General features: G+C 33.9%; 1 protein-coding gene across 1 annotated transcript; it reads left to right on the top strand.

The window, feature by feature from the left end:
* Positions 1-799: 799 nt before the first annotated feature.
* LOTGIDRAFT_163736 (hypothetical protein) lies at positions 800-7,567 on the top strand (the record flags this gene model as incomplete). The annotated part of the gene is made up of 6 exons (XM_009060254.1): positions 800-860; positions 1,918-2,040; positions 2,427-2,543; positions 3,172-3,331; positions 5,793-5,901; positions 7,400-7,567. 6 exons carry the CDS (start codon positions 800-802, stop codon positions 7,565-7,567), a joined length of 738 nt encoding a protein of 245 aa, XP_009058502.1.
* Positions 7,568-14,549: the final 6,982 nt, after the last annotated feature.

Raw genomic sequence — 14,549 nt, 5'->3', positions numbered from 1 at the left:
CCTGTCCCTCTCTGACTCATCTTTGCTGCACCTCTACCTCTATCTCTCTTGGTTCCCATCTTTGTGTAGTTTTTCAGGTTCAGGATACTTTTTCTGAAACAATGCAATGAGTACCTACGGACTTCGTAGTCACGTATGAGTGGTACTCAAGTCGCAGCGCTGGAGACAGAGCTTGGAGGAGAGCGTGAGGATGCTTGCCAGGCGTATCAAAACCTAACAAAGCGTGTCAATCCTTGATCAAAGCGTCTCAATTCGTGGGAAAGCGTAACAAGGCGTGTCAGATCTTCATGCCAGATTGTAGCAAATCTTGAGACATCATAACAAAGCGCGTCTAGTGCTGACAGACAATGAAGACTGGGGTCCCCGCTTTGAATAAAGCTCTGTTAAGCTTTCCTACGCTTTGAGTCACGCTTTGCTGAACTTTGTTACGCTTTGTTAGGGTTTGATACGCTCTCGGCGCTTTAATCAATTCGTGACAGAGCGCCCAAAATTTTTAAACAGTTTAAAATTTTTTGGCGTTCTTGCCGAATGTCCCGCTTTGCTCAAAGCTTTCCAACGATCTATTACGACCCTGATACTTTAGTCGAGCTTTGTTACGCTTTGGTACCGCTTTGCACGCCGCTTTAAAGCGCCATCAAAGCGCCGTTGGTGTGAACTGAGCAGTACAGATTCATATCTTCACTGTAAATGCCACATATGTTTTTTTCTAAATGAGAAGTTTCATTGTAAAAAAAAAGTACTATAAATACAATATGTCTACTGAAATATCAGTATTTAAAAAAAATACTATACAGAAAAGATGAATACCAAATCAGTAGCGCTCTTGGCATATTTTTCCTTTTTGTGTGGATCTGTCTCTGGTAGGTATCATTTTCTTAACCTAGATATATTCAATACATTACTTATTATATCGGGAAGTCTTTTAATAGAACTTTGGCTATCTGAGTGAAGCTGGCTGAGGTCGGCTTTCATTGAATTTAGTCGTCATGGCAATCAAACAAATTTTCTACCAAAGCTCCGCACCAAACATTTTGTTTGTGAACGAATCAAAGAGTGTCATGTTAAACCCAATTCTTGATTCCTTCTTTGAGTTTCGCTATCCCACGTCCTTATTTCATTAAGAAACCTTTTTTACATGACACACATTGTTAAGTGAAAAAAAAAAACGTCATTGGGATTGGAGTTTGGTAGAAAACTATTTAATTACAAAGTAGACTTATCGGGATTGTAAAGAGGTTTTCTAAAACTAATTATATGTACACTCTTAGCATAAATTTGCACCATTCCAATTTTCAATCAGACCAGCAATTCCACTAAAACTAAGTGTTTGATATCGCGAAATTTTAAAAGATTATTAAAACCTCTTTACATTCCCTTTAAAATATCAGCAAACTAAAAAGATACAAAATTTTAATCAAATTTAAATAAGATTGGCTTGCACCGAATTTAATCTAATAAAATGTGAACTAGTCGTGAAAGCAGTTTGATTTTCTCAAAAAAAAAAGCATATCATGTATAGACTTTCTAATTGATATGACTATTTCATACATATTAATTTTATTGTTTTGTACAGTGAAGTGAAGTACCTAACCAACTGCCAGACCTGTTCTCAAATCTCAATCAATTTGTCTCCATTGTGATCTTAAATTTCTGCTAAGGGCATTTTTAACCATACAATGCGTGGGACCCAAAGTTGAGCAAAATTACAGCTTGTTTATTTTCGTTATCTCACGATTCGCATTTTCGTTAGAACGATACAGTGAAAGAAAAAATATTTTATTGATTGAATATGAAAAGTATCAGAAAAGAAAAGACACGCAATTGTAATCTAATTTTAAGTATAATGGTCAGCTCTTGACATGACTTTTCTCGAACTGACCAGCGCCCTTATGATGACCATTTGATTCATATTTTCAGGTGATTTAGGATGTACATCTATTGGTGGAACATGTCAATATACCAGTACATCATGCAGTGGAAACTATCAAAGTAATTTGTGCAATGGTCCATCAACCAGAAAATGTTGTGTACCCAATACTGGTAAAGTTTAATTATAATTAAGACCATATTCTATCAGAAATTTAAAACATTCTGTTGTTGCTGACTTGCATGCATTAGAAGCAATTTTCTTTTCTGACGTAGACCTCATTCTTTAATTCTAATTACTCCAAGTATGTTGTGCTTAATATGTCCATACACCTTCAACCGTCCCAAATGAAAATAATGCTGTTTGTTCTAATTCATTTGTTGGTGATCTTTGCCAACTAAATTCATTTTTATTACATTCCTGTTGACAAACACTTTCATTCGCATATTTTCTCTACCCATTTGTGATGAAAACAGAGCAGCAGGCTGTTTTACTTCACCGAACAGTAGACCAGCCAATGCAATTGTGTTAACCATCTGATTCATAATATTTTTTTTAGGCGATGTAGGATGTACATCTATTAGTGGAACATGTCAATATACCAGCACATCATGCAGTGGAAACTATCAAAGTAACTTGTGCAGTGGTCCGTCAACCAGAAAATGTTGTGTAACCGGTAAGATGAATTATTCTCGTGATTTGTAGGGATCGTTCTTAAAAAAAAAATGTTGTAGTCTGAGAATATATTCATGGAGAACTAATGTTCTTTGCAGAAATATGATAGTGTCATTGAAAAAGTTTTTAAAAATAAATCTGGACAGTTGATCGCATTTTAATCAAAAGATCTACCTTGAAAGATCTTCTAGTGCTATGTATCATGGTATTTAATGACAGTCATTATTTTCCGGTACCATGTACAGATTGTCACGTGATCACGTATTTCAAACAACATCTGCTGGTTGTCCAAGACTACGAGCGTTTCTAATCAAAACCAAATAAAAACAAAAAACTTTGTTGATAGGGTTTAAGTGATAGTGCAATTCGTTGAATTTAGTAAGTAGTAAGAATATGTCAGAATTTAACCCCAAAAGGACTCTTCACCGACATATTCAATGCTATTTCTAAGGGTTTTTTTATGCCAAAATCACTTGATGTGACAATTTTGACGTATATTGGAAGACTGGTTAAACTTCTAGAAATATCATTGAAATACACCTTAAAACAATCCAAAACTCAATTCGGCAATTCAAACATCTGCATCAACTAATCTCTGGTATTAACATAATAGTATCTTTATCTTCCAGGATCATGTTCCGGCAGTGCATCAGCTTGTAGAATTTTGGCACTCCATAACAGCGGTGAAATCACTCTTCAGAATCGACATCCTTCTGGGGTAAATGATGGGGCTTTTCCATTACTCAACATCCAGGATGCTTGTAATGGACAACAATCGGAAAGATCAAGGTAAATTTTCATAAACCATTAGATTCACAAGATTCAAAAACTTTGCTGCAGAAAAAAGATTTTTTGTGTTTTAATGACAATTGTTTTTTAGCACGTCCATTAGATTTCTTGCAGGCTTCTAACCTTAACTAGAACTGTGGTCTGCTTGTTTATTTGCAAGAGAGTTCTGGGAATTTTAGGTTGTAACATTGCGGTTTGGCAATGTTACGAAAGCACAGGCACAGGCATGTAGGCGTAACCTCTAGTGATAGAGCAATGTTTGTGAAGTTAGTTTAAAAGAATGATATAGAATAATTGAAATTCAAATCCATTATCTTCCGAATCTGAAATATATAAGAAGAATACTGGTTCCAACAGGAACATTAATAACCATGGAAATCATGATAAACATTTTCACTGGTGAAACTGAGGAATTGTCCTACATTAAATGAAAAGGAAAATGCGTATTTCATATAAAAAATATATATATAATTTATTAAGTATACATGTATGATATTTTTGCGAGGAAACTCTTCAATTGTAAGTTATCATAAATAAGAAATATTAATTGAAAGGAAATGTACTAAACCTATGGAAGGGGGATGGGGGGTAATCTACCACGGACTAAGATATCATTTAGAATTTTATTACGGGTATAGGCGGTAACTACATCATTTGTAATGACTGTTGGAAATTTTTCCTGCAATTCTTTGTAAAGACGGATAATTATTCGGGGAACTTGACCAGCTGTGTTGTTGTATTGAATAACAAAAGGTATAATTTGGATATCAACTTGGATGTTCATTCCTAAAGGATGCATGGTTTGTAATTTGTTTATCCAATAATTTTCGCGAATGAGTCGAATTTTCTTTGTATCAATGCCAGGTTGTTCGGTTACATTACAGAACCCGCACTATGATATGTTTAGGTTTGATTGGCTGGTTTTCCATTGAGACATTTGTCGACACCCAAAAATTGTTATTCCTAGGTCAACTTATCCATCTAAATCCCGTGTGGCGCGACTGTTGGAATATCGCCAGTTGGATTCGTTCCAGATGTCGTCAGAATACTTGTAAAATACAGACTTTCAGACCATCTACTGACATACTTTAAGAATTATATATTTCCCTCAAAATCTGTATGGAAGAAAATAGTGAGGCATCAAATAAAAGTCATTGAAACAGAACGTCGTATCCAGACTCTCAGCGATGACCCGGAATTGGAAATGTTGGTTTAAACAATATTTTATTTCTATATTAAATGAAATTTTTTTTACAGAAAATAAGTAAGATTTCGGAAACAAGCCGAAGCTTATGCTAATCCGGCACTTAATACAATGAAAGGACACAATACAGAAAATATGATATTCGTAAATAAATAAATTGTTATCAATATTTAATAATTTGATAATAGAAAACAATTAATTATATGTTTGAATATATAAATGAAAACGTTCGAAAATGCATTGGAAATGTTCAACCAAATGTGACACCTCATCCAGTCTTTCAAATTTGGCGCTCAGATCCTTCTCTTAGATGGAAATGCCAACTTTTTGTTAAATCTTGCTCCTTAGTAAGACCATGTGCCGAGAGAACCGTACTATGTGAAAAGTGTGGTCAGTTTTTTACATGGATTATTAGTCATGGTCTCCTTGTGTGCCACCTTTTTCATGACCAAAGAATTGAGTTCTGGGAATCTGTTACTTCATTTTTAGGTAAAGCCCAGTCTAAGGTTTTAAGAAATGCAAGCCATCTTGAACAATTAAAAGCTATCTTTAGTTTAATGCAGGCCTCCCCAAATCCTGTGTCATCTTGCATACTTGACGAATTTCAGCTCTGTATTCTCACGTTTGTTTACCGGGTTGCAAGTAAATTATGGCTGTCTCCAGTCTGCACCGATCGTTATTTCCTATAGGATAACTAGCATCCTACGCCAGTTGTTGATATTTTGTATTACCAAATTCTATTGTAAATAATCATTATAATTTATTTATGTACTTATATTATGAATCTTCAATTTGGAGGAAATAAAGATATATATAGATATATATATTTTTGTTACTATTGTCAGGACCCTCATTGTAATTGTATATATATAATCCGCAACGGCAGGCCCTTGGCTAGACTTGATTGTTTGGAGGGGCCTATAATATATCCGGAGGGGTGATGGTGTATGGTGTTTAATTGCAGTAATGGAATTTGTCTGTTGTCAGAATTCTTTCAAGCGGGTAATCTATTTCTTAAGGGTGGGGGAGCATTGTCCACCCTTACAACCTTTCCCCCACCCCCGCCTGTAGTTTCGAGCTACGGATCTGCGCCTCAGATTTAAAACGATTTATTGCTTTAAAGTCGAACAGAATTGAAACTTGTGAGTATAAACTGTAATCACCGACATGGTGCCTTTATTTATCAAATTTTACCAATGTTTTAACCTTAACCTTCGGGTTACAGCTTTTTAAAGTTAAAATGTTGTTTTAATTTAGTTATAGTTGTGGAGAATGTAGCTCAGGACCTGCTCCAGGCGGTTCAGTTTGTATTGATAATAGAGTATTATCATATATTGAAGCTATTGCAGAATTACATTCAGTTACGGTAAGCTATTTGTTCATTGTGATCCAATCTTATATTGGTTGAGAATTAACGGTATCAGTAAGAGATCAAAGAGGTAAAATAAGTGGGTAACTGATTGATTTAGTCTTTTTGTTTGATTTACTACAAATATACTTTAGTTAAACACAGATATTTTTCCACATCCGGGTTCCCTTCTGCTGCTCATTTTAAAGTTATTTAGATACTGTTCATTTCGTTGTGGCAGTAGCCATTAGATGACATTGATTTGAACAGCAAAAAAGAATTGAAATGGGTCTCTACTTTATACCTTCTCTTTTTCTTTCTTCATTTGGGACAATAAGCGAATAGGTATATTCGCTATTGGAATGCTTAAACATGTGAGTGAAGGAGTTTGGAAAAAGAACCGACATAGGATCAGAATTTCAGGAAGAATAATTCTCAATTTGTATTTCTGAATAATGTACTAAATTGCCTGCATTTCATAAAATTTGATAAGATAGATGTTTAGATTTAATTGAGGGATAAGTCCAAATTTGGACGGTCCATGAGGGTGCATAAAACGAATGAAGAAATCTCCGTATTCTTCATATACATCCTCAACTAGCCCAATCCATGCCACATTGTCATATCGACAACAAATATTGTTTTGGAGCTTGATCTCATTGAAGTTATCTGGTGTTTGAGTCCTTTCATTAGGAGCATCCATGACCTTGACAAGTTCTGGTGGGTCGCTCTGGAGGCTAAGCTTGTAGGCATACATCTTTGATTTGGTCACAGGGACCAAACGATGAAACTGCTGCGTGTTTTTATTGTTTTAGACTGTTGGAATCGTTTTGTTAATTCCGTCTCCTGCCTTGATATTTGTTCATTTAAGAATTGAATGCCAGGGATGCTGTGGGTGCAGAATTCCATTATTGCACAGCTAGTTAAGATTTGATTTGAATACGGACGCTGGAGACTTGCCTTCGTGAGCAACCGTTTAACTGTGCCCCCTATTCCGTCGAATGCATTGTTCCTATGGCTGATTGCAAAAAGGTTCCATTCAGCATCTAATTTAAAGTCTTCTTGATGATTACACAGGTTAATAAAATTATTTTTGTTCTTGTATTGGCCAGCACAGCCATCAGGTTGAGACAAGTTATCAACAAAGTCGACGTTTGACTCAGTTATGGTGATCAACTTTGTTCTGTCAGTAGTGACCCATTGGAGATAAGTAACTTCCTCAATTTGAAAAAGGTCATTACATTCGTTTAGATAATTCATCAACCCCTCTTTCACAGGGCATTCCTTGCAATGCCCCATCATGCACTTTTAACTGAACAGACGTACAGCTTCATCAGGTCATGAACTGATAACTCAAGGCATGCCTCTGCCATTAGTATGGGGTTCACATAGGCGTAAAATAAATGGACTGGTTGTGTTTTTTTTGAATGATCCGGGTGAGCAAAAATATCTGTGTTTATATTACTATCAGTATTTGAATGAGGAAAGCTGTATTTAAAACTGTTTTCTTTCTTAGATAACCTCCATTACTGGTGCCTGTCACAGTTGTACTTCCAAACATTATCTTGGTAGAGCTGTAGATATTCGTAGAAATGGACCGTACTCGTCTTATGTCACCAAATGCAACCAACTTGGAGGACGCGGTATAGACGAGGGAACTCATATTCACTGCCAATTTGGTTAATTCTCTGTAATTTACGATTAATGTAATTTCCGTAATACTTTTCAGATGAAAATCTGCAGATGGGTTGGTCTTTGGACAACCCAAACTATCCATTTGCGGATTCCATTTTGAAATTTGCAACGTTCCTTTCGTATAAATGCCTATAAAAAAATATCGTACCTCTTCAAATTTTTTTAAAAGTATACTACTAATTTTTAAAAAAATAAAATTTGATCTGTATTTAAAAACGCCTTTTAACAATATTATACAATTATAACCACAAACAAAATGTTCATCCTAAATAAAGTGCCTGCTCCACCCTAGGCCTGTACATTTGGGAGAATCAAACCCTCCAATCCCCGAAATCAAAATTGACAGAGATAGTGGTTAATTAAGAGATCACAGCAGTTTCAACGTATGGTTCCAGTGACAAAGTTAAGATTCAGGGTGCACGATTTAATCCACAAGCTAATCCTCCAGCGTGACACACCTGAACTTGTGACCTTCCTTGATTCTCCTACTGATACTCCTGCCTAAAAAAAACTTCACTGCAATCATGTCACAGAACTATGTTAAGTTGTCAGTATGAAATTAAGACATGAAGGGACTGGTTTGGGGGTGTATTCAAGGAATACGGTCATGTCCTTAGCTAAATCAATAAGTAGGCCTAAATAATTAACTAACCTCTCGCCTGTTGGTCGAGTTATTAGTTCATCTGCAGACCCATGGCTTTGTGTCATATAAAGGCTGTTTTACACAGAATTGTTTTTTCTTTCTATATTGGTATTGAAAGCTAATCTGAATATGACAGACATGATTTCTAATCGATTAGGGTCCATAATTAATTTTGATAAGAGTCCTACAAAAGGTTTCATTAGCTTATCTCATGAGCTAACCACAGAAAATGTCTGCCAGTAGTCATTCTTGATACTTGAGGCAATAACAAATGATTTATGAAAGGTTTCATTTGATTAGCTCTTAAGCTAACTTAGCTTATTTTTTTTTTGTAAAAAATATTTTATTCACAGATACATATGAACAGAATTGGAGAACAGGCTTACGCCTATATAACCCCTTTCCAAAAAAACAATGAAAGTTAATATATACATTAAATTAAAGTTATTATAAATTATAATACTAACGTATATACATTTACATATTGTACAACAATGATCAAGGAAATAGTAATATATAATAGTATTATTGAGAAGCCACACACGTTCTCTTTTGGGGGAAAATTAGAAGTGTGATGGACCACAGTTATTTGATACTCATAATTAGAGTTGTCTCTCTTTAAATAATTTGGCACTCTTTATATTTGAAGTTTTTGAAGTCAATTGTTTACAAAGATAATGTCGATTTTCCTATGGTTATTTTCTTAAGTTTGGCATACCCACAGTGTAAGTACATTGCTTAAATACCGGTATAGCTTTGTTTAATCTCATAATTTATTCATATTGTGTCAAGATTGAAGTGTATGTATAATTTAAGATTCTCACAATTTTTGATATTTTTTAATATAATTTTCTCCTTATAAAGCCACGTGACAGGCCTAGATGGCTATGCATATGAACGCAAATATCATTTATTGGTTATTCTAATATCTTATTTATGTAGTTTGTAGTAATTTTGTAAACTCTAAATGTAAGAGTAATTTTTCTGTATTTTCGTTACAGCTTTTTACCTCTCATTCACGACTCATGCAAATAAAGATCGTTACTGATTCCTGGTTTGTGTGGTGTTTGATTGGTTTAAGGCTATCTGCATACCTCGCAGAATAAGAAGCGTTTACTAAAAGAGAGAAATGATTGGACATGATCAAATATTTCTAAAGATTTAGTTTGAATATCTGATCCATATATTAGGTTGTTTAGGTTAATAAATTTTGGTTGAGGCAGAAGAATAGAGCGGCGGCGTGCATCAAAATATAAGGGGCATATTAGGAGATAGTGATGTGCATCTTCAAATTGATGTCCGCAAAAGCATACTGGGTTGTCGGAGATATGTCTGATGTACTTATGCCCGTTTAGATCACTATAAGAGAGGCGAAGACGGCTATGCAAGATTTGATTCGTTCGTTGGCCGATGTAGTAACAGATTGGCACTGTTTTGTCTTTAGATTTAAGTGAAGATTTAAATGCGGATATGTATGGAATAAATTTTTTGGGATAAAATAGTATTTATGTGTACGTCCCACTGACAATTTTTTTGAAATGTTAGGCCTAAATGCTAATGAAATCAAACTTCTTGAACTGGTGTATTATCTAAGTTCAAAGTTGGTAGTATAGGGTGCGAGTGTTTCTGTTGTTAAGGGATTGAAGGATATCAGCCATGGTTTTGCCCAGGTATTGATGGTGTTTAAATCATGGTTAAGTAGCTCTGTTTTTCCATTTATAGTCCAGTTTATATATGATATATGCAATATTTCAGCATTTTTCACAGAGCAACTGTCAAGCTTGTTTTACCTGTCAGCCATTTTTTTTTTAGAAAAACGCGTCAACATTTGTTTGTGAACACAATAGAGACTACACTTTTCAACTGATTTTAATGAAATTTGATGTGATCATTTATATTGATGAGATCTTGATCAAGTTCGAATTTGAAGATCTTTCGATGAACGGTTTTTTAGTTATTTCCTTTGACTTAGGAAGAACTCGTCAAAATTTGTTTGTGAACACAATAGAGAGTACACTTTTCATCCTATTTGAATAAAATTTACTATGATCATTTATAATGATGAGATCTTAGTCAGGATTAAATTTGACAATTTTTCGATCAACGAAATTTGAGTTATTGCCCATGACTTAGTAAAAACGCATCAAAATTTGTTAGCGATAGTGGTGACAGTTTATGTCAGAATTTTATTAAATAATGTGTGTTTGTTTAAAACAATATCTTGCACAAATTAGATTTATGGTATGATTTGACACAGATAGGTGACTGCCCTTGATATACTGAAAATATATCAGGGAAGTGGGCGTATCTTGCTAGACAACCACTTGTTTTCATATGAGAAGTTTCATTATAGACAAAGTACTATAAATACAAAGTGTCTACTTAAATATCAGAATCTAACAGCAATACAGAAAAGATGAATACCAAATCAGTAGCGCTCTTGGCATATTTGTCCTTTTTTGTGGATCTGTCTCTGGTAGGTATCATCTTCTAAACCTAGATATATTCAATACGTTACTTATCATTTTCTGGAAGTCTGTTAATAGAACTTTGGCTATCTGAGTGAAGCTGGCTGAGGTCGGCTTGCACTGAATCTAGTCTTCATGGCAATCAAACAAGTTTTCTACGAAATATGTTTTTTTTTGAACGAATCAAAGTGTGTCTTGTAAAACCCGATTCTTGATAAAATAAGAAATTGTGGGATATTGAAACCTTAAAGTAGAGGGAAATCCATTCTTTGGGTTCCGCTATCCCACGTCCTTTTTTTTTCATTATGATCTTAAGTTTTCTGCTAATGGTATTTTAAACCATACAAAGCGTAGGACCCAAAGTTGAGCAAAGTTACAGCTTCTTTAATTTCGTTATCTCACGATTCGCATAAATATTGTATTGATTGAATATGAAAAGTATCAGAAAAGAAAAGACACGCAATTGTAATCTAATTTTAAGTATAATGGTCAGCTCTTGACATGACTTTTCTCGAACTGACCAGCGCCCTTATGATGACCATTTGATTCATATTTTCAGGTGATTTAGGATGTACATCTATTGGTGGAACATGTCAATATACCAGTACATCATGCAGTGGAAACTATCGAAGTGATTTGTGCAGTGGTCCGTCAACCAGAAAATGTTGTGTACCCAATACTGGTAAAGTTTAATTATAATTAAGACCATATTATATCAGAATATTAAAACATTCTGTTGTTGCTGACTTGCCTGCATTAGAAGCAATTTCTATATTCAATATTTACATAATGATATACATAATACTGTAAAACAATATAAAGTCATGAAGTTTCAAGTTAAATTTTTTAACGAGTACAGTGAATCCTGCTCATGCGACCACCTTTACATAGATAAATATATTTGATTAAAAAACTATTTAAATGACATATTGAGATATATTTAAATTTTATATGAATGTATACATACATAATTTCTAATTGTTGTGTAAATATGCTTACATGTACTATGTACGTATCTAAACATTGTTAATTATGGGTTCTTGTATATATAGATTGTTCACCTACATGAAATTTTCTCTAGTTTTCCAGGCGTAAAAGATGTATCTGAATAGATTTTTTATTTTAATTGTCGATTTAGTTTTCATCAGTTTGTAAAATTTAGCATGTGAAGGCCAACTCTAGCGATAGCGAGGAAGAAATTGAAACCTTAATTTCCTATAAAGACAACACAAAATAAAATGAAATTCATTTTCAACTTGGTCAGTATTACAACAATTGCAAATTCTTTTTTCTTTGGGGATTATTATATATCGCTCAGTTTCTATACTTGATTTTAAAGAATCCCCTCTAAATTTGAATAAAACATTCCTGAATTTAAGATCTAAGTATGGTGCACGTGAGAATTCTTTAGTTGAAGTAAAAATGTAATTTATTGGAATTTTCAAGGTCCTGATACCATGATTGAATACATTTATTGATAAGTTTTTGTTTTATTAGTGAAAATGAAGATAAGTTTAAATTAATTTGATTTTTATTAATATTGGCAAGATCTAAATTCTCTAAGCAGACTTTTATATGGAATGCCCAATTCTCCACACCATTATTAACTTGTTTCATTAAATGTATCTAGATTTCATACACTAACCCAGTTTTATTTGAAACGATTCAGATCCAGTACTTAAAATTTCTATATAGGTGTACAATATGAAATGGATAGCGCCCAAGCTCACCTAATAGGAAAATTATTGGAGTGAAATTAGAAGCACTCAAAGTTCTGCGCTCAAATTTTAAAACCCCATACTTTGCAACCTTAGTTCAATACTGGTAAACAGTTTTATTAAAACATCAACAGAAAGGAATTTATTTCCCACTTTACAAAAGAGTGAGGCCAATGCCTTCAGAACTTGATCTGAAAGTCTACTTTGAGTTTCATGGAATTTTCGTTTCTGTACAACAAAATGCCCAGATATAAGTATTCGTTGACAATTTCTAGTTTGGCCGAGTTAATTTTGAATGTTGAATTAATTTTACTGTTGCCTTTGCGGAAAACAACTACCTTTGTCTTATCCACATTTATTTCCAAATTCCAAGTATTGTAGTATGACTGAAATTTGTTCAAAAGTTTCTGCAACATAGATTCTGATTTGGCAAATAAAACAGTGTCATCCGCATATAAAATGATATATAAAAAATAACTGTTGATTCTGACTATGTCAGATGAGAATCCAGAGTGCATAAAATCATTCATATCATACATGAATAACAAAGGTGACAAAGGTTCACCTTGCTTCACTCCAAGATAACTGTAAAAACAATCATTATAATCACCATTATGCCGGATGCATATTTTTACATCTTAATAAATTGATCGATTAATCAATAATATTTTGTATTAATTCCTATTTTGGTTAATTTGTAAAGAAGTCGCCTATCAATGTTGTGAAACACTTTTTTCAGGTCAATGAAGGCACAATATAACTTTCCGTTATCATTTAAGACAGAAGAGATTGTTCCTTGTAAGATAAAGGTGGCATCTACTGTCCTTTTACCTGTTTTGAATCCAAACTGAAATTCTGGAATCGTATTATTTTCTTCAACTCAGTTATATAATCTAGAGTGTATGATATTTGTGAATCATAACACCCACATTGTGTTCCATAGATTTTTTTCTGATGTCATGGAATCCGCTAGTTTGGTACGTGACTTTGTTCACTGGAAAATATCACAGCAGACGACACTTGTAATTCCGATTACAGCGCGGGATTATAACGAAATTGTGATATTTGATAATTGAATTCCGCCATTTTGTATATATTAGAAACAGGTAATAAATTTGACATTGCTTTGAAACAATAAGAACAATTCTGCAGGTTGACGTTGCAGAAGAAGCACATGTTTATTAAAACCTGCAAATGCATAAATCACGCATGTGAATTATTTATCATTACTGGAGATACGTGCAATTAGACGAAATTAAGTTCATTGACTGCATAAACACTTCACTGTTCACGGTACAGAACTATTTTTGCTAGCTCGAAGTCGACCATGACACGAAGAATTCAAAAGTGCCGATATTTTAGAATTTAAAATACCTAAGTTATCTTAATCAATGTCTTATATCCAAACATATGACGTTGATTTGAGATTGAGAGCTCAAGAAGTGAATTATCATCGTCGCAAAAAAAAAATGTGCCTGCAGACAATTTTGATACGGCAAAATGTGCCTGCGTGCGTGTGCGGTTTTGTTGAAGTCTGCCATAGTTATTGAAAAAGTTTTTAAAAGGAAATTTGGACAGTTGATTACATTTTTATCAAAAGATCTACCACGATCTTCTAGTGCTATGTAAGGGAATTAATGGCAGTCATTATTTTCCGGTACCACGTCCAGATTGGTACGGAAGCGTAATAGTGCCACACATATTTTTTTTTTTTCAAATCCGAATTAGTACTAACTCGAAAATCCGACTTACTAACTCGAAAATCTGACTTACTAACTCGAAAATGGGTCACACATATTTTTTTTCAAATCCGACTTAGTAACTCGAATATCCTACTCTGTAATTTTTGATGTTTTCTCTTGGTTTAACGAACAATGAAATATCATATTTCTTGGTTTAACGATCATGGAATTGTCATCAGCCAACGAACATTAAAAAGGATAACATTCCGATGTAATCTATTTAAAAGAAAATATTACTCAGATGTACGCAATCAGGAAATTTGTAATGGTTCTGGAGGTAACCATGGATATAAGTGGTTGTACAAAAAACTTCGCCTGGAAGGATTCAATACTACCCAAGAAACAGTTAGACTTTTATTTGGGTTAATTGATTCTGAAGCCCGGAAGAGAAAACGATTAC

Source organism: Lottia gigantea, assembly GCF_000327385.1.
Source record: "Lottia gigantea unplaced genomic scaffold LOTGIsca_41, whole genome shotgun sequence".
Classification (NCBI taxonomy): domain Eukaryota; kingdom Metazoa; phylum Mollusca; class Gastropoda; family Lottiidae; genus Lottia; species Lottia gigantea.
Note: the sequence above shows the minus strand (reverse complement) of the source record. Positions and strands in the feature narration are given on the sequence as shown.